At 37.6% G+C, this 20,777-nt stretch overlaps 1 protein-coding gene across 8 annotated transcripts in view; it reads left to right on the top strand.

Annotated features, from left to right (window-relative positions):
- zc3h11a (zinc finger CCCH-type containing 11A) overlaps window positions 1-20,777 on the top strand; it is a 68,332-nt gene that overhangs the window by 9,839 nt on the left and 37,716 nt on the right. For 7 of the 8 annotated variants that reach the window (XM_004910686.4, XM_004910688.4, XM_004910684.4 and 4 more), the window contains exons 5-9: window positions 4,723-4,842; window positions 8,276-8,399; window positions 10,199-10,393; window positions 11,374-11,499; window positions 16,771-16,851. In XM_004910686.4, the coding sequence (XP_004910743.1) occupies window positions 4,723-4,842; window positions 8,276-8,399; window positions 10,199-10,393; window positions 11,374-11,499; window positions 16,771-16,851 (646 nt within the window). The remainder of the gene's footprint in view (window positions 1-4,722; window positions 4,843-8,275; window positions 8,400-10,198; window positions 10,394-11,373; window positions 11,500-16,770; window positions 16,852-20,777) is intronic. The other variant, XM_012970664.3, reaches the window with a different exon arrangement.

The following is a 20,777-nucleotide window of genomic DNA, read 5'->3' as shown; positions in this document are numbered from 1 at the left end:
CAGTGCCATGTGCAAGTTTAGGGAGACAGCGGGAGCTAAATGCATGGCTAAAGTCTTGGTCTAGGAAGGAAGGGTTTGGGTTCCTAGAGCACTGGGCTGACTTTTCTTTGGGGTACAATCTATACAGCCGTGACGGATTACCCCCCAATGGAGGGGGGTCTGCTGTGCTAGGGGAGAGAATGGTTAAGAGGCTGGAGGAGTGTTTAAACTAGAGAAGGGGGGTGGGTGAGCTAGAGTTTTATGGGAAAGCTAGTGTAGACGGGGCAGTGGGACTAGCAAAGGGTTGTGGGGGAGGAGTGAGGAGGGCATATAGTTTATCAGATAAGGAGCTTCCATTGTGACAAGGGAAACAAATTAATTTTCACCTTAGCTCTAATTCTCCGTTAGCTAATGTAAATATCAGAAGTAATAATCTCCGCTGCATGCTGGCTAATGCGCGTACCTTGTTGAGTAAATTAGGGGAGCTGCAGGCTATTGCCTGTATTGAAAATTATGATTTAATTGGTATCACTGAGACCTGGTGGGATGAAAAATGCGACTGGGCCGTGAATTTAAATGGTTATACACTTTTTAGGAGGGACAGAGAGATTAAAAAGGGTGTAGGGGTTTGTCTTTATGTAAAGTCAGATTAAAAGCCATGTAATAAATACATTACCAATGAAATGTCGAATCTCTTTGGGTAGAAATTTCAGTAGGGCAGAAAGTCACAAAGAAAATGATCACTGGTGTATGCTATTAACCACCCCGTATAGATGAGGAGCATGAGACCCAGCTACTGTTGCAAATGGAGGAGGCTTCACAACTGGGTCAAGTTGTTATTATGGGGGACTTTAATTATCCGGACATTGACTGGAGTAATGGGGTGGCTAAGTCAGAAAAAGCTAGTAGGTTTGTAAATATTCTATAGGACAACTTTTTATTTCAGGCGGTTCAAGAACCTACTAGGCATTCATTACTCTATTTTGGACATGGTAATAACTAATAACACTGAACTCATCTCTAACATTTGTGTGGGTGAGCATTTGGGGAACAGTGATCACAACATGGTCTCCTTTGAGATAATGCTGCAGAGACAGCTCTATAGGGGATTAACTAAAACGCTTGATTTTAGACGTGCAGACTTTTCCAGTATAAGGGGATCTCTGCAACTGGGAAAGGCTTTTCATAGGGTTAGACACAGAAGGAAAATGGAACATCTTTAAAACATTGCTTTGCAGGTATACACAACAGTATATTCCCCTTGTAAGCAAGGAGAGGCATCACAAAGCAAAACATGCTTTTAAAGCATTCAAAATAGCTGGGACAGCAGAAACTTTCATCAGGTACAAGGAAGCAAATAAAGCATGCAAAAAAGCTATCAGGCAAGCTAAAATAGAGATGGAAAATCGATAATGCAGCTAGGAGTAAAAATAATCCAAAATTAATATTTAATTATGTGAATATTAAAAAAATGAAGCAAGAAGGGGTGGGAACCTTATTATCACAGGGGGGTAAGTTGGTTGATGAGAGCAGAAATTTTGAATGCTTAGTTTTCTTCTGTCTATACATCTGAGGAGCCAGCTAATGAAGGCTTCCCTTTTAATACGCCCAGTTCTAGTAATTTAGCTACTGACGCATGGGTGAAATTCAAAAGAGACTTGAACATGTAAAGGTAAACAAAGGTCCAGGGATTCATCCCAGGGTATTAAATGAGCTGAGCGCTGTGATTGCTAAGCCTATTCACTTAATTTTTCAGGATTCGTTGAGGTCTGGCATGGTGCGAGAGACTGGTGGATTGCTAATGTGGTGCCGTTATTTAAAAAGGGATCCCGTTCTCAGCCTGAAAACTATAGGCCTGTTAGTCTGACAGCGGTAGTAGGAAAACTTTTGGAAGGGGTAATAAGGGATAGGGTACTTGAATACATTGCAGTTCACAATATTATAAGTTCGTGTCAGCATGGTTTTATGCGTAACAGATCTTGCAAGACTAATTTAGTCGCCTTTTATGAGGAGGTGAGTAGGAACCTCGATGCTGGAATGGCAGTTGATGTCATCTACTTGGACTTTTCTAAAGCATTTGTACCACACAGAAGGTTAATGATCAAATTAAGGAATATTGGCCTAGAACATAATATTTGTAATTGGATAGAGAACTGGCTAAAGGATAGATTACAAAGAGTGGTGGTAAATGGAACATTTTCTAATTGGACCAGTGTGGATGGTGGAGTATCGCAGGGGTCAGTCCTTGGTCCTTTACTTTTTAACTTGTTCATTAATGATTAGTGAGCATAGAGTACTTAGTACTTTGGTATATCTATGTATATTGGGCATTACACTGTTCAGTAGACCTCTGGCGTTCATATTTGGGGTGATTTGCCATTGTATGTAAAAACTTGTGTGAGATAAATATGACAATTTGCAAAATTTTTAGGGGATTTTCAGAAATTTCATCAAAACCGCTAAATTAAGAAAGCTTTGTTTTTTGGTGTAGAAAGATGTCCTTACCTGTGTCAGAATGTATACTTTGGTATATCAATGCATATTGGGCATCAAACTGTTCAGTAGACCTCTGGTGTTCATTTTTGGGGTGATTTATGTTTGTATGTAAGAAAATTTGCAAGATAAATTTGGCAAATTGCTAACTTTAGAACAGCTTTGCAGATTGCTACTTTGTTGTAGAAAGGTGTCTTTACCTACATATCTATGCACATTGGACATCACACTGATCAGTGGACCTCTGGCATATTTAGGGTGATTTGCTGTTGTATGTACAAAGTTATTTGAGATAAATGCGACAAATTGCAATGTTTTTTAGGGGATAAAAAATAGTATAAAAAATACTAAATGTAGGAAACCTTTGCAGATTGGTACTTTGGCATAGAAAGGCGTCTTTACCCTCATGTTGGATTTGTTTGAATGCCTACTTTCCGAAAATATATGGTTTTCAGGGGTCACCCTACATTTTTGCCTTTTTTACCACACACAAAACTGCCCGTGTGCTTATGAATTAGGTAAATGTAAGCCATGAAATGCAGAAGGTATATTTTGCGATCTTTAAGTTCCATTTAATTTCATAAACCTATGTATATTGGACATCAAACCCTTTGGTAGACCCCTGGTGTTCATATTTAGGGTGTTTTATATGGTGACCTAATGACCTGTGAGAGAAAAAATGTTGCAAAGTGGAAGTTTTGAGGTGATTTTCAGAAGTTTTGTCAAAATCTCCAATTTTAGAAAAGCTTTGCGGCTTGGTACTATGAAGTAAAAAGATATGGGTACCCATTTTAGATTCGGGGGAATGTGTACTTTCCAAAAATATATGGTTTTCTGGGGTGAATGGACTTTTTTTTTATAGCTTTACCCCACATAAAATTCAGTAAATGTGTTGATTTTGCAATAGCTGAAATTACAGAAATGATAGATCGTATGGGGTATCTTCACCCTGGGGCCCCTACATTCCATATACTTAGGTAAACCTATGCATATTGGGCATCAAATTGTTTAGTGGACCCCTGGGATAATTAATTAGGATGTTTATTTGGTACCTAATAGTATGTTGAAGGTAGGATGATGCAAAGTAAAAGCTTTGAGGTGGTTTTTGGTTGGAAATCTCATCAACATCAATTTTAGGAAAACTTTTGCGGCTTGGTAGTTTAGAGTAGAAAGACATGGGTACCCTTTTTAGATTCGGGAATGTGTACTTTCCACAAATATATGGTTTTCCTGGGTAAACTTTTTTTTGGGGGGTTTTTTTTGTAGCTTTTCCTCCCCTATAAAATGCAGTAAATGTGTTGATTTTGCCATATACTTAGGTAAATCTATGCACATTGAGTATCAAACTGTTTAGTGGACCCCTGGCATTCATATTTATGATGTTTATATTATGGAAAATATTATTTTGCTTTATTTTGACATTTAGAAGCCTATATCTTGTTACAGAAGTGGTATTATACAAATTCTAGCATATTTTGAAAGCTTAGGTTGTCCCAAAAAAACCCTATATATATATATATAAGATACTTTCTAGGAAAGGCCCCTAAAGTGAAAAAAACACAATGTTCAGACACGGTCTGGCCACTTTTCTCCAAAGCGGCTGGCAGTTAAAGGGTTAAAGCCCTGTCATTAGGATATGCTTGTTCTGCCTGTTACTGAAGCAAGCCAACATTTCCATTCCAAATAAGACATCGTTGTACAATGTTAGTATAATATTGACAGAATACTTTGCTTTATTCTACCAAACCAAGAACCTTTGTGGTGATTGGTGCTTTAAAAAGTATGTTCTTTGTTTACATTTACATACACTTGGCTGGCATGTTTGGTTCTCAGGTCTTTAAGAAACAATGGTGGAAGGGATAAAGGTATTAATGCTGGCAAATACATGTTTCCAATTCAGAGGCAACAACAGTAATACCTCAAGTTCAGAAGTGTGCTGTTCCCAATTTTTTTATAGTCCTCTGGAAACAAAACATAGGATCAAACGTTACAGGACAAAAGTATGCCCTTTCTCAAGTGATATTTGGTTCTTAGGGAACTAAAGGAGGCAGTATAAACATAGGCTAGAATGTGCTTCAGAATTCTGGCTTCATGCTCTATCTTACTCTGCTTACTCTGGCAAACTAAACTAACCCAATATGCATGGTCATATTTTGAGGTTTTTGAAGTCTGGGATTAGATGCCACCCCCCCCCCCCCCTTTGAGAACACATAGTAATTAATTTGTAAATATACATTTGTTTTTGAAAAGGGTGACAGCTGTCCATTTCGGCACTGTGAAGCTGCTGTCGGGAGTGAAACTGTATGTACATTATGGCAAGAAGGACGATGCTTTCGACAAATCTGCAAGTTTCGGCACATGGAAATTGATGTAGGTGTACAACCAAATGTATAAGTGCAGTTTTTTTGTTTGTTTTGTTTTTGAGGGAAACTTTGGGGCACATTCATCAAATCACGAGTTTGAATCCCGAAATGGGTAAAATTCGGATTGGATACGATAATTTCTGAAGAAAGCAAATATCACAAAAATGCTTATGAAAAAATCCAAATAGTCACGATAATATCGTATTGGTGCTCTGAAAGTCACAACATTTTCGTACCGAACGATTGTAAACAGCGGGAAAACCTTTCCCCGATTTCATCCTTCTGTGCACTATTTTGGAAGCCTCCCATAGCAATCAATGGCCCCCGGAGCACCAACCTGGCCCAAGGAAAGTCACATTAACGAACCTTGAATGAATCCAAAACTTTCGTACTCGGCGCTTCAATACGATTTTGTCGCAAGGTACAAAATTGTCGCAGGAAATACACTCCGTAAGAAAAATTCTGAATCGGACAGATCGTGCATTAATAAATGTGCCCCTAAGTGTTGTTTTTGTGAGTGTGGTTTAAACAGTTAAAAGACCAAAAACAGTGTGTTAAAAACATATCAAACGTATTAGTGCACATTGGGCCCGATTCACTAAAGTCCGAAATAAGGAGTGCTATTTATAGCATGCGTTAAAAATCTTATCACTTCTTATTTTTCGCTCGATTCACTAAAAGGACACTTGTCATAATTAAGAAGAGATGTTCTTGGCGTTATTTATCTTGCGACTACATATTTTCAAGCAATATATTACGCAGCGCACAACATATTACGCAGCACGTTGCTTGAAAATATGTAGTCGCAAGATAAATAACGCCAAGAACATCGCTTCTTAATTATGACAAGTGTCCTTTTAGTGAATCGAGCGAAAAATAAGAAGTGATAAGATTTTTAACGCATGCTATAAATAGCACTCCTTATTTCGGACTTTAGTGAATCGGGCCCATTATGTTTTACAAACTTTGAAACAATAAAACCTAAAAAAAAATTATCCTTGTGGAATGTGCAAAAGATTGGATTCCTTAGTAAGTCATTGTTTACTAACACTTACAGGTTACAGCTTGTAAACAATTTTTGTGCTCAGTTTAGTGTCTTTAAATTCTTGTTGCAGGGATTTTTCTCCACTAGTCTCTGCAGATCCCTTTTTATTCTAATATCTTCTTGGGTCATCTTCCATATTTCAGATTTACCCATAGATTTTAAGTAATGTTTAGGTTAAGGGATTGTGCGGGCTATTTCAAAACTTTTAACTTGCTTTTCTTCAAGTAGCTAATGGTGGCTTTTGAGGTATGTTAAGAATCATTGTCCTGTTGGAGGAGCCATCCTCCAATGAGCTGGAAGCATATTGCAGTCGTTTTATAGGCTTCCCATGATTTGTAGGCATCATCTAGCTTAATTAGATTCTTACTAAATTGCTTAGAGGCCCATATAGTTGCTGAATGACAGCCCAGAATTCTTCAGTTTTTAACAGGTAACTCACTCCTAATGGTTGTTAAGGCCTAATGGAGTAATTAGGGTTAATTAGGGTTTGCAAAAACTGTACTACTGCCCAAGTAGAGTAGACAAGGGTGTCCAACTTTTTGCACATACCCCAATTACAGTTTTCTTGGTTCCTACACTATTTGCTTGCTATTTTATTGCCAAAAAGTTCAGAATTATGGGAAGGCCATCACCGATAGACTCCATTGTAATCAAATACAGGTATGGGACCTATTATCCAGAATGCTTTGGACCTGGGGTTTTCCGGATAAGGGATCTTTCCGTAATTTGGATCTCCATACCTTCTGTCTGCTAAAAAATAATTCAGTTATTGAATAAACCCAATAGGATTGTTTTGCCTCCAATAAGGATTGATTATATCTTAGTTAGGATCAAGTACAAGGTATTGTTTTATTATTACAGAGAAAAAGGAAAACATTTTCAAAAATTAGAATTTTTTACTTCTTTGGGAGACGGGCATTACATAATTTGGAACTTTCTGGATGACAGGTTTCCGGATAATGGATCCCATACCTGTAATTCACATTTTTACAAAATGGTTTCCTTTTATTCTGAAATTATAAAACAGTTCATTGTACTTGATTCCAGGTAAGATATAATTAATCCTTACTAGAGGTAAAACAATCCTATAGGGTTTATTTAATGTTTAAATTACTTTTTCATGGACTTTTTCAAAGATCCAAATTATGGAAAGACTCCTTATCTGGAAAACCCTGGTCCTGAGCATTCTGGATAACAGGTTCCATACCTGTTTCATTGATATGATGATTATGGCCACTGTCAGCGTCTATCTTGCAGGACTAAAACCTTTACTATTAAATGATGTTCATAAGCTACTAAGTTGATCTAGTTAAGTAACCCCTCTTTTAAACTTGTTTTTTACAAAGCCAGTTAGTATAGCTTTAAAGTATTAGGTTGAAGGTAATTAAACATCAGTATTATGTTTTAGGTATGAAGAAAACGTAATTTCAGTGTTGTAAGCTGTAAGTTAGCAGGTAGCCAAAAGAATAAAAAAATATAGCTCTCAGCGTATGTGTCACCCTTTCCCTTTTATTATGAATCCTTTATTTCCTCCGTTCTTTATGTACTTTTATTTTTATTTTCCACACATTCTTTTCCTCTTTATGTGCCTTTTCTTGATTTTGTTCTAGCGATTGTTGACTCTACTGCTTGTACTATACTTATCCATATATTCACTTTTATTGTTACATTGTTTAGTTTACACTGGCAGTTGGGGGGTGGGTGCTGGCCTGTAACAGAGTGACGTCATTGGTCTAATTTTGGCGCCACATTTTGCTTATCAGGGGGCTTCTTGTGTGTATGTTCACTTTGAGAAAGGCTGAGGTTCCAGCCGAAACGTCAGGTTTTTGTTTGAATAAACTACTCTATTTTTCTACACTAAGCCCTGTGAGTGCGGCATTCTTCCATTTTTGCTCTCTATACTACAGCTCTAAATACTGCACCCAGGCGATCTGTGACTCTATTAGACGTGAGTGCCTGTTGCTTGGACTTCTATATATATATATATATATATATATATTATATATATATATTATATATTATATATATATATTATATATATATAATATATATAATATATATATATATATATATATATATATATATATATATATATATATATATATATATATATATATATATATGTATATATATATATATGTATATATATATATATATATATATATATATATATATGTATATATGTATGGGATCCCTTATCCGGAAACCCATTATCCAGAAAGCTCCAAATTACGGAAAGACTGTCTCCCATAGACTCTCTATTTTAATCAAATAATTCAGAATTTTAAAACTGATTTCCTTTTTCTCTGTAGAAGTATTTTAGAAGTTTAAATATAAGCACTATTTTAGAAGTTTAAATATAAGCACTTTCAGTTAATTTTTATACTATTTGCAGAAAAAGCGCAGTGAGATACCTTGTTATTGGGAAAACCAGCTCTCCGGTTGTCAGAAAGGGAATTGTGCTTTTCACCACACCAAGGGTCGTTTTGTGGATGGTGTTTTTATGCCTCCAAGCAAGTGTAAGTAATAGATGTTTATTTATATTGTGTCTTTACCTGATAAATTTTTAACTCAATGATTTGTTTAGAGCTAGATTTGCTTATACATTTGTTTCATTGCATGCACCTTAAAGGGATTTTGTGATGGTTTTTATGGTGTACTTTTTATTTGTAAATTACACTCTTTTACATTGCAGATCATTCTACCATTTAAAATGTTATCCTTGAACCAACAAATGTGTTTTTGTAATATTGGTATGTAGGCAACCATCTTGGGTCCTTGTGCCTGATTCTGAACTTTCAGAAAGAGCTAACACTGGACAATGGAACTGCTTTCAGATAACCTATTGTTTCTTCTACTCCTACTCAGGAGTCATGAACCAGACTTTTTTACTATTGGTTGCTATTCTAATGTCTACAACTTTTAGTAATGCAGGTTTCAGGGAGCTGCTGTCTTGCTACCTTCCCATTGTTGCTGGGGGGGGAAGTTAGGGAATGACATCACTCCAACTTGCAGAGTAGCAGTAAAATGTGACTGACGTTTATCAGAGCACAAGTCACATGGCTTGCCCCATGTGAATTTTAAAAGAATTTCGCTAGAGAAGCTCTGTTGACTGATGCATTATGACGAAAACATGATTTCCCGTGACCGTATTCCTTTAAGGTGTCTAAGAAGTTTAGGTCTGCAGTATCTGTACTAAATAAAACATTTTTATTTTTTACCTTTCAAGGTGCAGCATTTCACTTTTTTTCTGTACACTTTGAAAAAGTGGATTTTGTGCTGCATAAAGTACATTCTTAAAACATACAAGGCAAATAGGGGTAGGCAGAAGAGGCACCTGCCTAGGGTGCAAAGCTGGAGGGGCACCAGGCAGTTACTTCTTTTTTAACCTACCTCTAGTTCCGGACCCTTTCGTTTGTGCATGCGCTCACACACAGGGGGGGGGGGGGGGCTGGTTGGTGTGGGCCAAGCCAACCAGGTTGCTTGGCCTGGCACTGACTGCAAAGTATCTAGAAGTTTCATGACTTCTAATGTTATTTATTATAATACATAGGTTTCAGTGAATTATGTGGCAGAAATGACGTCACTAAACACAGTTATAACTCATGACATCACTAAGCACTGTCTATAACAATATAATTTACAGCTTATTCTTAGAATGATAATTTTTATTTTATACTATATTGTGATAAGTTTTAGTAAGTTTTTACCTTTCATTCTCCTTTAAAATCTAAGTAAGCTTTATCAGAAAGATCTATGTAAATACAGCCATAAGCACTCACAGGAAAGCTACACTGTGTCCTCTATCAAAAGAAACACAGGATTTCTTGAATTTTGTGTAAACATGTTCTTCAGACTTCCTCTCTCAGAAAAATCCTTCATTCTGGGGCAGGAGTCTGCCCAGCTCTCTTCTCTCTCCCTCTCCCCTTTCCATAAGAATTCAGAAAAATTCACTCCCCCTCCCATCAGAATGTGTGATCTATGCTACCAGCCTCTAGAGCTGCAGCAAGGAAGCTACAGAAACCAAAATGGCAGCTACTATCTTAAACAAAAGGAGGAAACTTTTAGGGCTCTTTACTCGGGTATAGTATACCTTTCTGCAGAATAAATATAGTATTCTAGGTGGCACTAATCTATTGGCAGTAAAATTACTTTCCTTCTCCTTTTAAAGTGTTTTTTTTTTTTAGATGTATTAATATATATTCATGTTACACTGCTAAAGTTCCGGTAATGTCTTAAGCCACAAACAAGCAAGCTATTTTTTTCTTCTCTCACTTCAATTCATCCATTTCCATTTCAATTATCTGTTTTGTCACAGCTAACTTACCAAACCCTGAACCGTCTACAGTGGAGCCACCTACTCCCCAGCTCTCACTGCCCCAAGGCAAGCTTTCAGTGGCCCCCACACCACAGCTCCGTGGCGTAAAGAAGATTGAGGCTAATGAAAATATACCAAGTCCCACCCACCCACCTGTTGTAATAAATGCAGCAGATGACGATGAAGATGATGATGGTAAGTGGAGAGGTATAATTTCTGACAAGTGACTGCCAGTTTCTAGAAAATGTATATTGCTACCCATTACTAGCTAGAAGTTAAATATTTTGTTAAAAAAAAGACACATGTAGGTCATACCAGCCTTATTAATTCTTCCTAATTTAAGTTTGACATAAAAGTACCTGGGGAGTCAGCCCCAGAATAACTGCTGAGTAGAAGGCAAAAAAGAAAAAAGCTGAAGCTGGCTCCAGTTTACTTCAGAAAACTGTTTGCCTACCTCTGAAACAGCAATACAACCAGTCCCTTTATTTGCACTTAAAGGGGATGTTCACCTTCAGACTGGTCTAAATTTGAACAGGCCCTGTGGGGGAAAACATTTTTGTAAAGCATCTTTTTTATTTCAAATGTGTAGTTTTAAAGATAGGCCAGGATCAGTGCTGCTAAGCTCTGGGCATTAGCTCTCTGCTATCTAAGTAGGCTGCTCTCAGAGGATTTCCCAGAGGAGGACTTGGCAGGCAGGAAAAAAAAATTCACATTTGACTGGTTATTGCACATGCCTTCCCTCTCCTGTTTTATTTGCATCTTTGTTACCATTGGCTGGCAAAATTCATTCAATCAGATCAGTGAAATGCAAATGAAGCAGAAGAGGGAAGTCATGTGTATTATCCAGTTCAGTGTCAACTGTTTTGGGCAGAAAGCAAGCTGGAGTCAGCTATCCCTTCAGCAAACAGAGGAGACAGCAGAGTAAAGAGCCCGATAACAGCACTGATCAGACAGTTGTTTTAAATAATAATAATAAATTACAAAAATGTTTTTTTCTCACAGGGGCTATTCAAATTCAGACTATTGTCTGGAGGTGAACATCCCCTTTAAATTGTTGGTCACATTCCTTAATTCTCTGCATAAATTAAAAAAGTAGGAAAGTGCTGGTATCAAATTTTTTTTTGACAATGACTTTTATACCAGTATTATTTGTTCTCAACCCTATTCTGCTCCAGATCTAATTTCAGAAGAAGGAGATGAGACGAAAAACACAGGTCAGCTTCACTCCTCTTCCATTGCTCACCAAGGGGCTCGTATTGTATCATCACGGAAGTCTGCAACCCCACAAAAAATTAACAAAGGTATGTTCACAGAAGGTAAAAGACAATAACATAAAAAATGCTCCCATGTGCAGTTATATCTTCATTTACTTTCATTTATGAGTGAAAGAAAGTGTGTGTTCTGCCACACACTCATCTTTTATTGTGTTGGGTTGAAAACCCCAACATACTGTTCTTGGACTTTGGCTTCTTCTTAGCGCCCCCCATTTTCTAAATTCTACTCCTCCTACAGTTTATGGGGTACAACACCCAAACTATCCACACTTCTTCACCCTAGCGGAGCAGGTTGCTTATGCTTTTCTAAGCGATCCCACCCCCATCTTTTTGTGACGCCGCTCCGAACACCCCAATTTTCCCATTGACTTTGACAGGGAAGATTTTCAAACTGCTGCCACACTTACAGCTTTGAATCTACACCCCCCAAACTTGAGTAACAGCGACTTTTGCTGAATGACCCCAAAGTGGGAGGGGCCAACAACAGCCAATCAAATTTCACCCATTGACTTTTATGGGGATATTGAAACTGCTGCCAATCTTACAGCTTTGAGGCTCCACTCCCCAAACTTGAATCACATAGTCATGGGGTCAGCCTGAATGAAAATTTAATGATTCAAAAATCTTACAGCTTTGAGGCTGCACTCCCCAAACTTGAATCACATAGTCATGGGGTCAGCCTAAATGAAAATATGATTGTTGGATGCCCAAAAGTGGGCAGAGCTGTGAACAGCCAATCAGATTTTACCTATTGACTTGCTGCCAATTTCACAGTAATAACACCAAGGTCCCCAAACTTTGCAGGGTAACTGCGGTTCAAGGTTAGAAAAAGTGGACGGAGCCACCAACAGCCAATCAGATTTTAAGCCACAAACAAGCAAGCTATTTTTTTCTTTAACTATTAATGCTAGGGTCCCTAAACTTTGCAGTGTTAGTCACTGGGTAACTGCAGTTCCAGGTTAGAAAGAAGGGGGCGGAGCCACCAACCTCCCACCAGATGTCACTTGTTGACTTTCAGTGGGGAAATTTGAATTGCTGCCATTCAGACATTATTAAAACCAGGGTACCCAAACCTTGCACAGCGGATTTTACTCTATAACTGTGGTCCAAGGTTAGAAAAAGTGGGTGGAGCCATCAACAGGAAGCACATAGATGAGATAGGCAGGCACTCCGGAAATCCAGTAAGGAATTGAAGCTCAAATATTAAAGTAAGATCAAAAGTATTTTATTGAAGAATACACATAAATGCTATGTCTTACGCATTTCGTGCCAATCTGGGCACTTAATCATCGGCTGGATAACATCTTACAAGCATGGAATATTTAAGGTCACAACTAACCAATCACAAAGCAGCTGTACAGACCAATCATTAAAGACATATAATTTAGAATAATTCGTTCATACCAATTGTAAAAGCTGTGTAATTAATTGGTAATTACAGGAGCAAAGTAAAAGGAAAAAGGGGCATTTAATGTGTAAACATAGGCCTAGTGTTTGTAAAGTACACATAGTGCTAATCTGAGTCTATAATAAATTAAAGAACAAAGGGTAAGTACATAAATGAACAATGTCTATATATACAACAAGTGCTTATATATACAACAAGTAGATTGTGTAGAATAATAATAAACTGTATACAAATAAATCTATTAGATAACATTAATGATCAGACATAACAAGAAACGTCATAGTCATAATTTAGTCCTTCCGGTTGTCTAGTGTGTAAATAAAAAATCCATTTGGTTTCTTTTTTTATTAGTGCTTTAGTGCCCCGCCTCGGGGGTCAGGATATAATTTATTAATTCCAAGGTTAGTAAGAGCTCTACTTTCTAGTTAGTAATATATTCTATGCAAGTGCATACATTATTCAGACAGATTTTTTAAAATGTATGCACCTCCACATAATACATCCAGAAAATCTTGTTTTTTTATGTAGTTAGTATTACCACATCAGTTGCACTTATATACAGTATTTTACTTTCCTTGGAATGCCCTTGTATTTTTAAAAATACCATACTATATTCATACCAAATTGTCTGTAAAACTAATCAATCATACTTCTATTGATGCTGGTGTTAACCGCTACAGTTTCATTGAATTATATAAGATTTTAATAATTCCTTGGAGTGCCTGTGTTCACAAAGGGCAATAAAAGACAATTTCCAGTACTGCTTCTGGGGCTGTTGCCTCCTCAGTTTGCATGTGAAACCGTAGATGTAAATAGGTATGCAAGACTTGTCACAGAGCAAATTTGCTGCAAGTGGCAACATTGTACATTCATTTTCAGTATTTGTGTTTATAAGCCAGTATCCAGGTTATATTATATATTCTTAAGGTTAACTTTACACATGGGTAGGGAAAAGGAAAAGTGGTACCACAACTCTCACACTTATTTAACAACAATAATTTCCCAAAGAGCCTTTAAACAATAAGAATTACTTGAAAAAGAGAGAATCAGATAACCCCTTTCCTTATTTACTCTAACAAGATAATGATATTTTTAAAAAATATTTCCTAAACTGACCAAGTACCAGTGCTAATGTGGTAAATTAATGTTTAGTAATGCTCACAACTGCCCAAAGGGGCTAAAACATAATAAAGTGACTAGTGCTTTTAAATTAATCACTAATTAAAGTAGCAGTGCTACAATAATTTTACACTAAAAAAAATGGGTGAACCACTTTAGACAAGTACTACCTTGGTTAGAAATGGGAAATGAGAAGATGGTGGAGATATTCCCAATGAAAACAGCTCTCTGACATTGGGGCTATCTAATCACAGGGAACACCGCAAAGAGGGAGAAGGCAGGAGCCTAGGGGCTTCGGTCTCAATTTTTACCTTGCCTAAGCTAAATTCATGAAAGGCTAAAAAACAAAACTGCAAACTCCAAGGACCTCGGAAAGAAAACAGATACAAGTTAGGAGATCAAGCAGGAAAAAATGGAACAAGCTTAAAAATAGACACACTAAAATACCAGTTCACAATTAAAAACTCTGCATTTGTAAAAACAGTGAAGACTGTCCTGATGTGCATTTTACCCTTGGCTTTTTCAAAAGGCAAGCCCTTTTCACATGTGATTGTAACCAGTCTTCCCTTATACTCTGAGAGTTGTCTTGGTTCCCTTGTGCTCCTATGTAAATTTGATCAAAGTGCACATTTTTATTAATAAATTCCAATTATTTGGTCATTTATGGAGGAAATGGTGCCCTCCAATGCATAATTAGTATTTTCATAGCATAATAAACAAGAAACTAGACCAGTGTAAGTACACTGCTATTAGAAAATAGTCTACAAACCAACTCCTGCGGGAAACAACCAGTGTTACTGTTTATTAGTGACCACAGTCCAGTACTGATTCATAAATTGATGCGCTCACATCATATGTTGATCCATTGTTTATCTTGCATCTCATACACATGGGATCTGAATATTCCCAATACAGTGGAGTTTGTTTAGGCTTACACATCAAGATATATTTCTATTCCATACACCATGTGCTATATAGCACTTGGAAAGGTAAAGGAAATGTAGATATTAATCCATTAAACTTTAATAAATTTAAGACATTAATTTGGGGGGGGGGGGTTGGCCTTGGTTGCATGACCAATGATTGCTTACCATATCTAATAATAGCAGGGCTATTCTGTTCATTTTTTTTATACTGTGGGACATATTTATCAAATTAGAGCTCACCACAGTAAAATTCCCCCACTCACTATATGAATTTCTTTTTTGATTTTTAGAGGTGTATTTATCAATGGTTGAAAGTGAGAATTCACCCAATGATGAATATATATTTTAAAACCCCATCGGAATGAAGAGAGCTGTGGAATTTTAGCAATTTCACACTTTAATAAATTTGCCTCTTAGAATTTACCGCTTTATCACCAAGCTATTAAATTTTCTTAGAGGGCCAAAACCCAGTTGTGTCTGAGCTGGTAAAATATTGCAGGTACTACACCCCATTGTGTTTTGGGTATTAAAAGCTGGTCAAAGTTTTTCCTAATATATTTTTTGTGCACAGAAATTATCACAAATGTGCATGTAACATTGTGGTGCATGCAAAGAATTTTATGTGAGAAAAAGTATTCTGACCAATGTTCCCTCTAATTTCGTCTTGGCTGTGTGAGTAAAAAATCCACCTACATCTCTGTGCGCATACAGTTTTAAAAAGTGTGCACAGAGATGTGTGTGGGTCAGAAAAGTGTTGTTCTCACACAAACTTATTTGAGCACACCACAATGTTGTAAGATCTAGTGGAAAAATGCTGGACTTAGTCCAGCAGGTTAACACACTAAAACCTGAGTTATAATAGCATACCTGCATGTTCAGTTACAAAGCTTGAAATGGTGATAAAATGATAAAGATTTGTGTCCTAAAACATGTGTGTGACCTTCTTCCCAATAAAGGTACTTTCATGTTGTGCCCAATAAGGGTACTTTTCATGTTGATCCCCAAATAGGGGCTCGTGAGCAACATGTTGCTCACCAACCCCTTGGGTGTTGCTTTCAGTGCCCTCAAACCAGGTAGTTATTTTTGAATTCTTGACTTGGTGGCAAGTTTTGGTTAAATAAAAACAAGATGTTTTGTAAGCTGATAGTGTGCATAGAGGCTACCTAATAGCCAATCTTAGCCCTTATTTGGCACCTTCTTGAACTTTTATGATGCTTGTGTTGATCTCCAAGTCTTTTTACACTAGACTGTGGCTAACAAGTAAGGAAGGTTGGGGACCCCTGTGCTATAGGCACCTTAAGGCTGAGGGCACATGGAGCATTGGCTCGGCTGCTCTCCGCCTGTTTTCTTTTCCAGGCTGAAAAGAGCAGATCCGCTCCCTTATGCACCTCAGTAAAACTGCACTGACTCCCCTCTCAGCTCTGCTTTGTGCAGCCAAACAGTGGGGGAAGCGGTACTTGTAAGTGCAGTTTTACTGAGGTGCGTAAGGGAGCATTTCTGCCAGGTTAGAAAATCGGCCAGGTTAGAAAATCCAGTCGGATCGGGGACCGCATCGGCTCGTTGATGCGGTCCCCGAACAGACTGCCCCATGGCCGCAAGTGTAATTTGATCGTTTGGCCCCAGGGCCAAACGATTGGATTGATTTTTTTTTAACCTACTTGCTACCCGATATTGCCCACCCGTAGGTGGGGATATCGGGGGAAGATCTGCTCGCTTGGCGACATTGCCAAGCGAACCGATCTGCCCGTGTATGGCCAGCTTAAGTTAACATTAGTGGCCAGGCATAAAGCTTGTATAATCCCATTGAAAAACAATAATTGGGATTTTTTCTTATTTTTACTGCAGATGCTTCTTTGAACTTTCATATTAAAACCTTGGAAGAAATAAAACTGAAAAGGCAGAAGGGAGAAGAACATTGCCTTGCTGGTAAAGTGGTATTACTCTATGTGGAAATGGTGGGCTTTTTTTTTTTTTTACATGGCATTCCACAGCTTGGAAGTTCATTTAAAAGTTAATCCTACACTAGTCTTAACTTTGCCTACAGCTCCCACCCTCTTACATGCCTGTCTGATTCCAGCATCTTTTTATCTATAGATGCTGCAAGCGAACTGGCTAGTAGGAATATGACTCTGTGGTAGGGCTGGGCGATATACCGTTTAATACCGAATACCGGTGTTTTTTTTTTTTTAAAACTATATTCATTTTTCAGATACCGCAATACCGGGGTTTCAGGGTACTCACCCGTGCAGTCCGGTCTCACGCGCCGTCCAGGTGTGCGTGCGTCAAAGCGCACGTACATGTCAAAGCGTGCACGTCCGTGACGCGCTGACGGCGCCGGTTCTGCGCATGCATGGGGGGTATTTAAAGCTATCAAACGCCTCCTCCTGTGCTATGTTGTCAGTGGCCTTGCCTGGGAAACTAAGCCTGCCTGATTTACCTTACGACTTTCTGTTGCCGATCCTTCGCTTGCCTGACTCTGATTTTCAATACTGCAGTAATTATTCTCTAATTTATTAGGAAATGGGGTATGCATGGAAAAAAAAATACCGTCAAATACCGTGACACCGATATCATTTTGAAAAATACAGTGATATAAATTTTTGGTCATACCGCCCAGCTCTACTCTGGGGACTTGAACTTGGTAACAGTGGGCAAGTTTCTATCTGGGCAGGAACACAATCAGTTGATCGTTTTTTTTTTTTATTTTGCTGCAATAAGATCGCTGGAAGAAAATTTTGGTTGCCATAGCTTACTGCATTATCGCATATTGTCCCACAGTCACCAGTCTGTTTGAATTTCAGTTCTATAGTTTAAAGGAGAAGGAAAGGTAAAAACTAAGTAAGCTTTATCAGAAAGGTATATGTAAATAAGCACTGACAGAAACGCTGCAGTCCTCTATCAAAACAAAAACACAGGATTTCTTTTCTCCTTTCTTGTAAACATTTTCTTTGGTATCAGATTTCCTCTTTTTTTAGGGCTCCTTCAGGTTTTGGGCTTAAGTCTGCTCAGTTCTCACCTCCCTCCCTCTCCCTTCTTTTGATCCCCCCCACTCCCATAAGAATGCATAAGAACTCACCTCCCCCACCCTTAGGAATGTGTGATCTGAGCTTCCTACGGCTATAACTGCAGCGGGAAGCGACCAAGCTAAAATGCCAGCTGCTTTCAGAGGAAACTTCTAGGGCTCTTTACTCGGGTATAGTAAAGCTTTCTGCTGAAGAAATATAGCGTTCTAGTTGGCGCTAATGTGGCAAATCTATTGGCAGTAAAATTCCAAAATGACTTTCCTTCTCCTTTAAAGTTCTTGCATTGTAACTCCAGTGCTATAGTTGTTGGGTGCTTTAAACACAGCATTGTGACATCTGCATACATTAGGACAGTGATCTTCAACCAGTGGCTCATTAGCAATATGTTCCTCACCAACCCCTTGGATGTTGCTCTAATAGCCAATCTTGGCCCTTATTTGGCACCTTCTTGAACTCTTATGATGGTTGTGTTGCTCTCTAAGTCCTTTTACATTTGACTGTGGCTCATGAGTAAGAAAGATTGGAGACCCCTGCATTTGGATATAAGAAAGTGATATGGTTGCACCTCCCACACCTATGTGTGTTTTCAGTTGTCATGGAACAAAATAGTGTGCAAGTGTAAGAGACAGTGTAGAATTAGTTGAAACCACACATTACATACAAAAAGACTCATGAAAAACGGCACTACTACTACATCAGTCCTTGGGCAAACGAATAGTCACAATTTAAGTTAAAGGAAAATTATACCCCCAAAATTAGTATTTAACCTATAGTTTATATTATGTTAAGTGACCTATTAAAGAATCTTGCCAAACTGGAATATATATATATATATATATATATATATATATATATATATATATATATATATATATATATATATATCTGTAAATATTGCCATTTCACATCTATTCCCTTGATCCACCACTTAGTGATGGGCTCTGTGCTCCCTCAGAGATCACCTGACAGGAAATAATGCATAATGCAGTAGTATAGAAGTAAAAGACAGAACTCTGTCCATTAATTGGCTGATGTGGCCTAGCGTGTATGTGGTTTGGCTTGTTTGTGTGCACTGTGAATCCTATGGAGGTGGCCCTTAATTCTTAAAATAGCAATTTTCTATTTAGAATAACCCAATAGCACATACTACTAAAATTTATTTATTTTATGAAAATGGTTTCTTTTGATGAAGCAGGGTTTTACATATGAACTGGTTTATGCAATATATTTTTATAGAGACCTACATTGTTTGGGGGTGTAGTTTTCCTTTAAAACTTAACCTTTAATAAGCTACAATTTAAAAATAGAACAGACCCCTAAAAAAATTAAAAATAGCGTAGATAGAATTATTCCGTTATAAGGAGCAGACAAGATAAATGGGGGTTGTGAGGAAAAAGTGTATGTTTTGACACAGTAGGGGCTGAGCATCTATTTAACCCTTTCACTGCCTGCTGATTTGGTCAAAGCGGAACTTTTATTGCCAGACTGTTTTTGAACATTTTGCACTTCTACTGGGTACTTTTAGTTTACCTGGGAAAACAATATATTGTTTTTTCAAAATATTCTAGCATTTTAATGTAATTTAGATATAGGCTTCTAAATGTCTAAAAAATGAAGAAAAATAATATTATAGAAGACCCCCTAACTGTACAGAGACCCCCAGAAAACCATAGATTTTTGAAAAGTACACATTCTGACAAACAGGTGAAGACGTCTTTCTGTACCAAACGGTAAAACAATGCAAGTGTAAAACTGCAAAAAAAATCACAAAATGAAATAAAATTACACAAATCAATGAAATAACATTATTTTACAGCGTGGTTAGAATAAGAAAACCTAATCCAGTGGTCACGCTGTAAAATAAATAGTTTTTAGGGGAAAAACAAAATACAAAATGACAAAATAAGGTACTTAAAAAAAAAAAAAAAAAAAAAATACTTGTGTGTGTACACCCCTAAAATGTGTGTATATGTGTATGGAAGTGTGTAAATATGTGCAAAAGAAGAAAAAAAAAAGCAAAGCATGTATGTGATTGGCAGATAGAGTTTTGAGTTAACTTTTTGTATGATTTCAAGAGTTCTCTAATTGGTCTTTATTTGTAGTTTCAGCAGTTGTCTGGTTGGTAAAGTAAAGTAACAATAACAATAAAATTGTAGCCTCAAAGAGCAATAGTTATTGGCTGCTGGGGTCAGTGATCCCCATTTGAAAGCTGCAAAAAGTTAGAAGAAAGTGGCAAATAATTCAAAAAGTATTACTAACAGTGGGCAAGTTTGTATCATGGCTTGAACAAAGGAGGTGTCTGGGGACCTTTGAAAAAGAGTTGCTAATAAAGCTGGAAAAGGTCTCTAAGGGGGTGCAGTCACCTGCGATAGATCTTTGCTATCATGGGCTACAAACCACTGCAAAATTGTTTTCCACCAGCAACAATAGGATTCGGCAGTGGAAAGCTCTTCGCATCACTTCGTTTTCCAAAGTCGCTTGAAGTTGCGTGACTTCAGATTACCGAATCGATGTGAGGGACTTTCCACTGGTGACTCCTATTGTTGCCGGTGGAAAGCTATTTTGGAGTAGTTAGTCGCATGCGATAGCAGAGATCTATTAAGGGTGACTGTACCCCTTTATTGACCTTTTCCAGCTTTATGGGTATTAACAACTCTTTTTCAATGGTCCCCAGACACCTCCTTTGTTCAAGTCAAGATACACATCCACAAATGTGTTGTATGTGTGATCAGGCTTTGCTGGATCCCTATTCTTTAAATTAAACAGCAGGCTCTCTCACTCACACCTGATTGTCATTCCATTGACTGAAAACACCTGACTCTGATTCAC

This window comes from Xenopus tropicalis, chromosome 2, assembly GCF_000004195.4.
Source record: "Xenopus tropicalis strain Nigerian chromosome 2, UCB_Xtro_10.0, whole genome shotgun sequence".
NCBI classification, from domain to species: domain Eukaryota; kingdom Metazoa; phylum Chordata; class Amphibia; order Anura; family Pipidae; genus Xenopus; species Xenopus tropicalis.
This window is presented reverse-complemented; position numbering and strand designations above follow the sequence as displayed.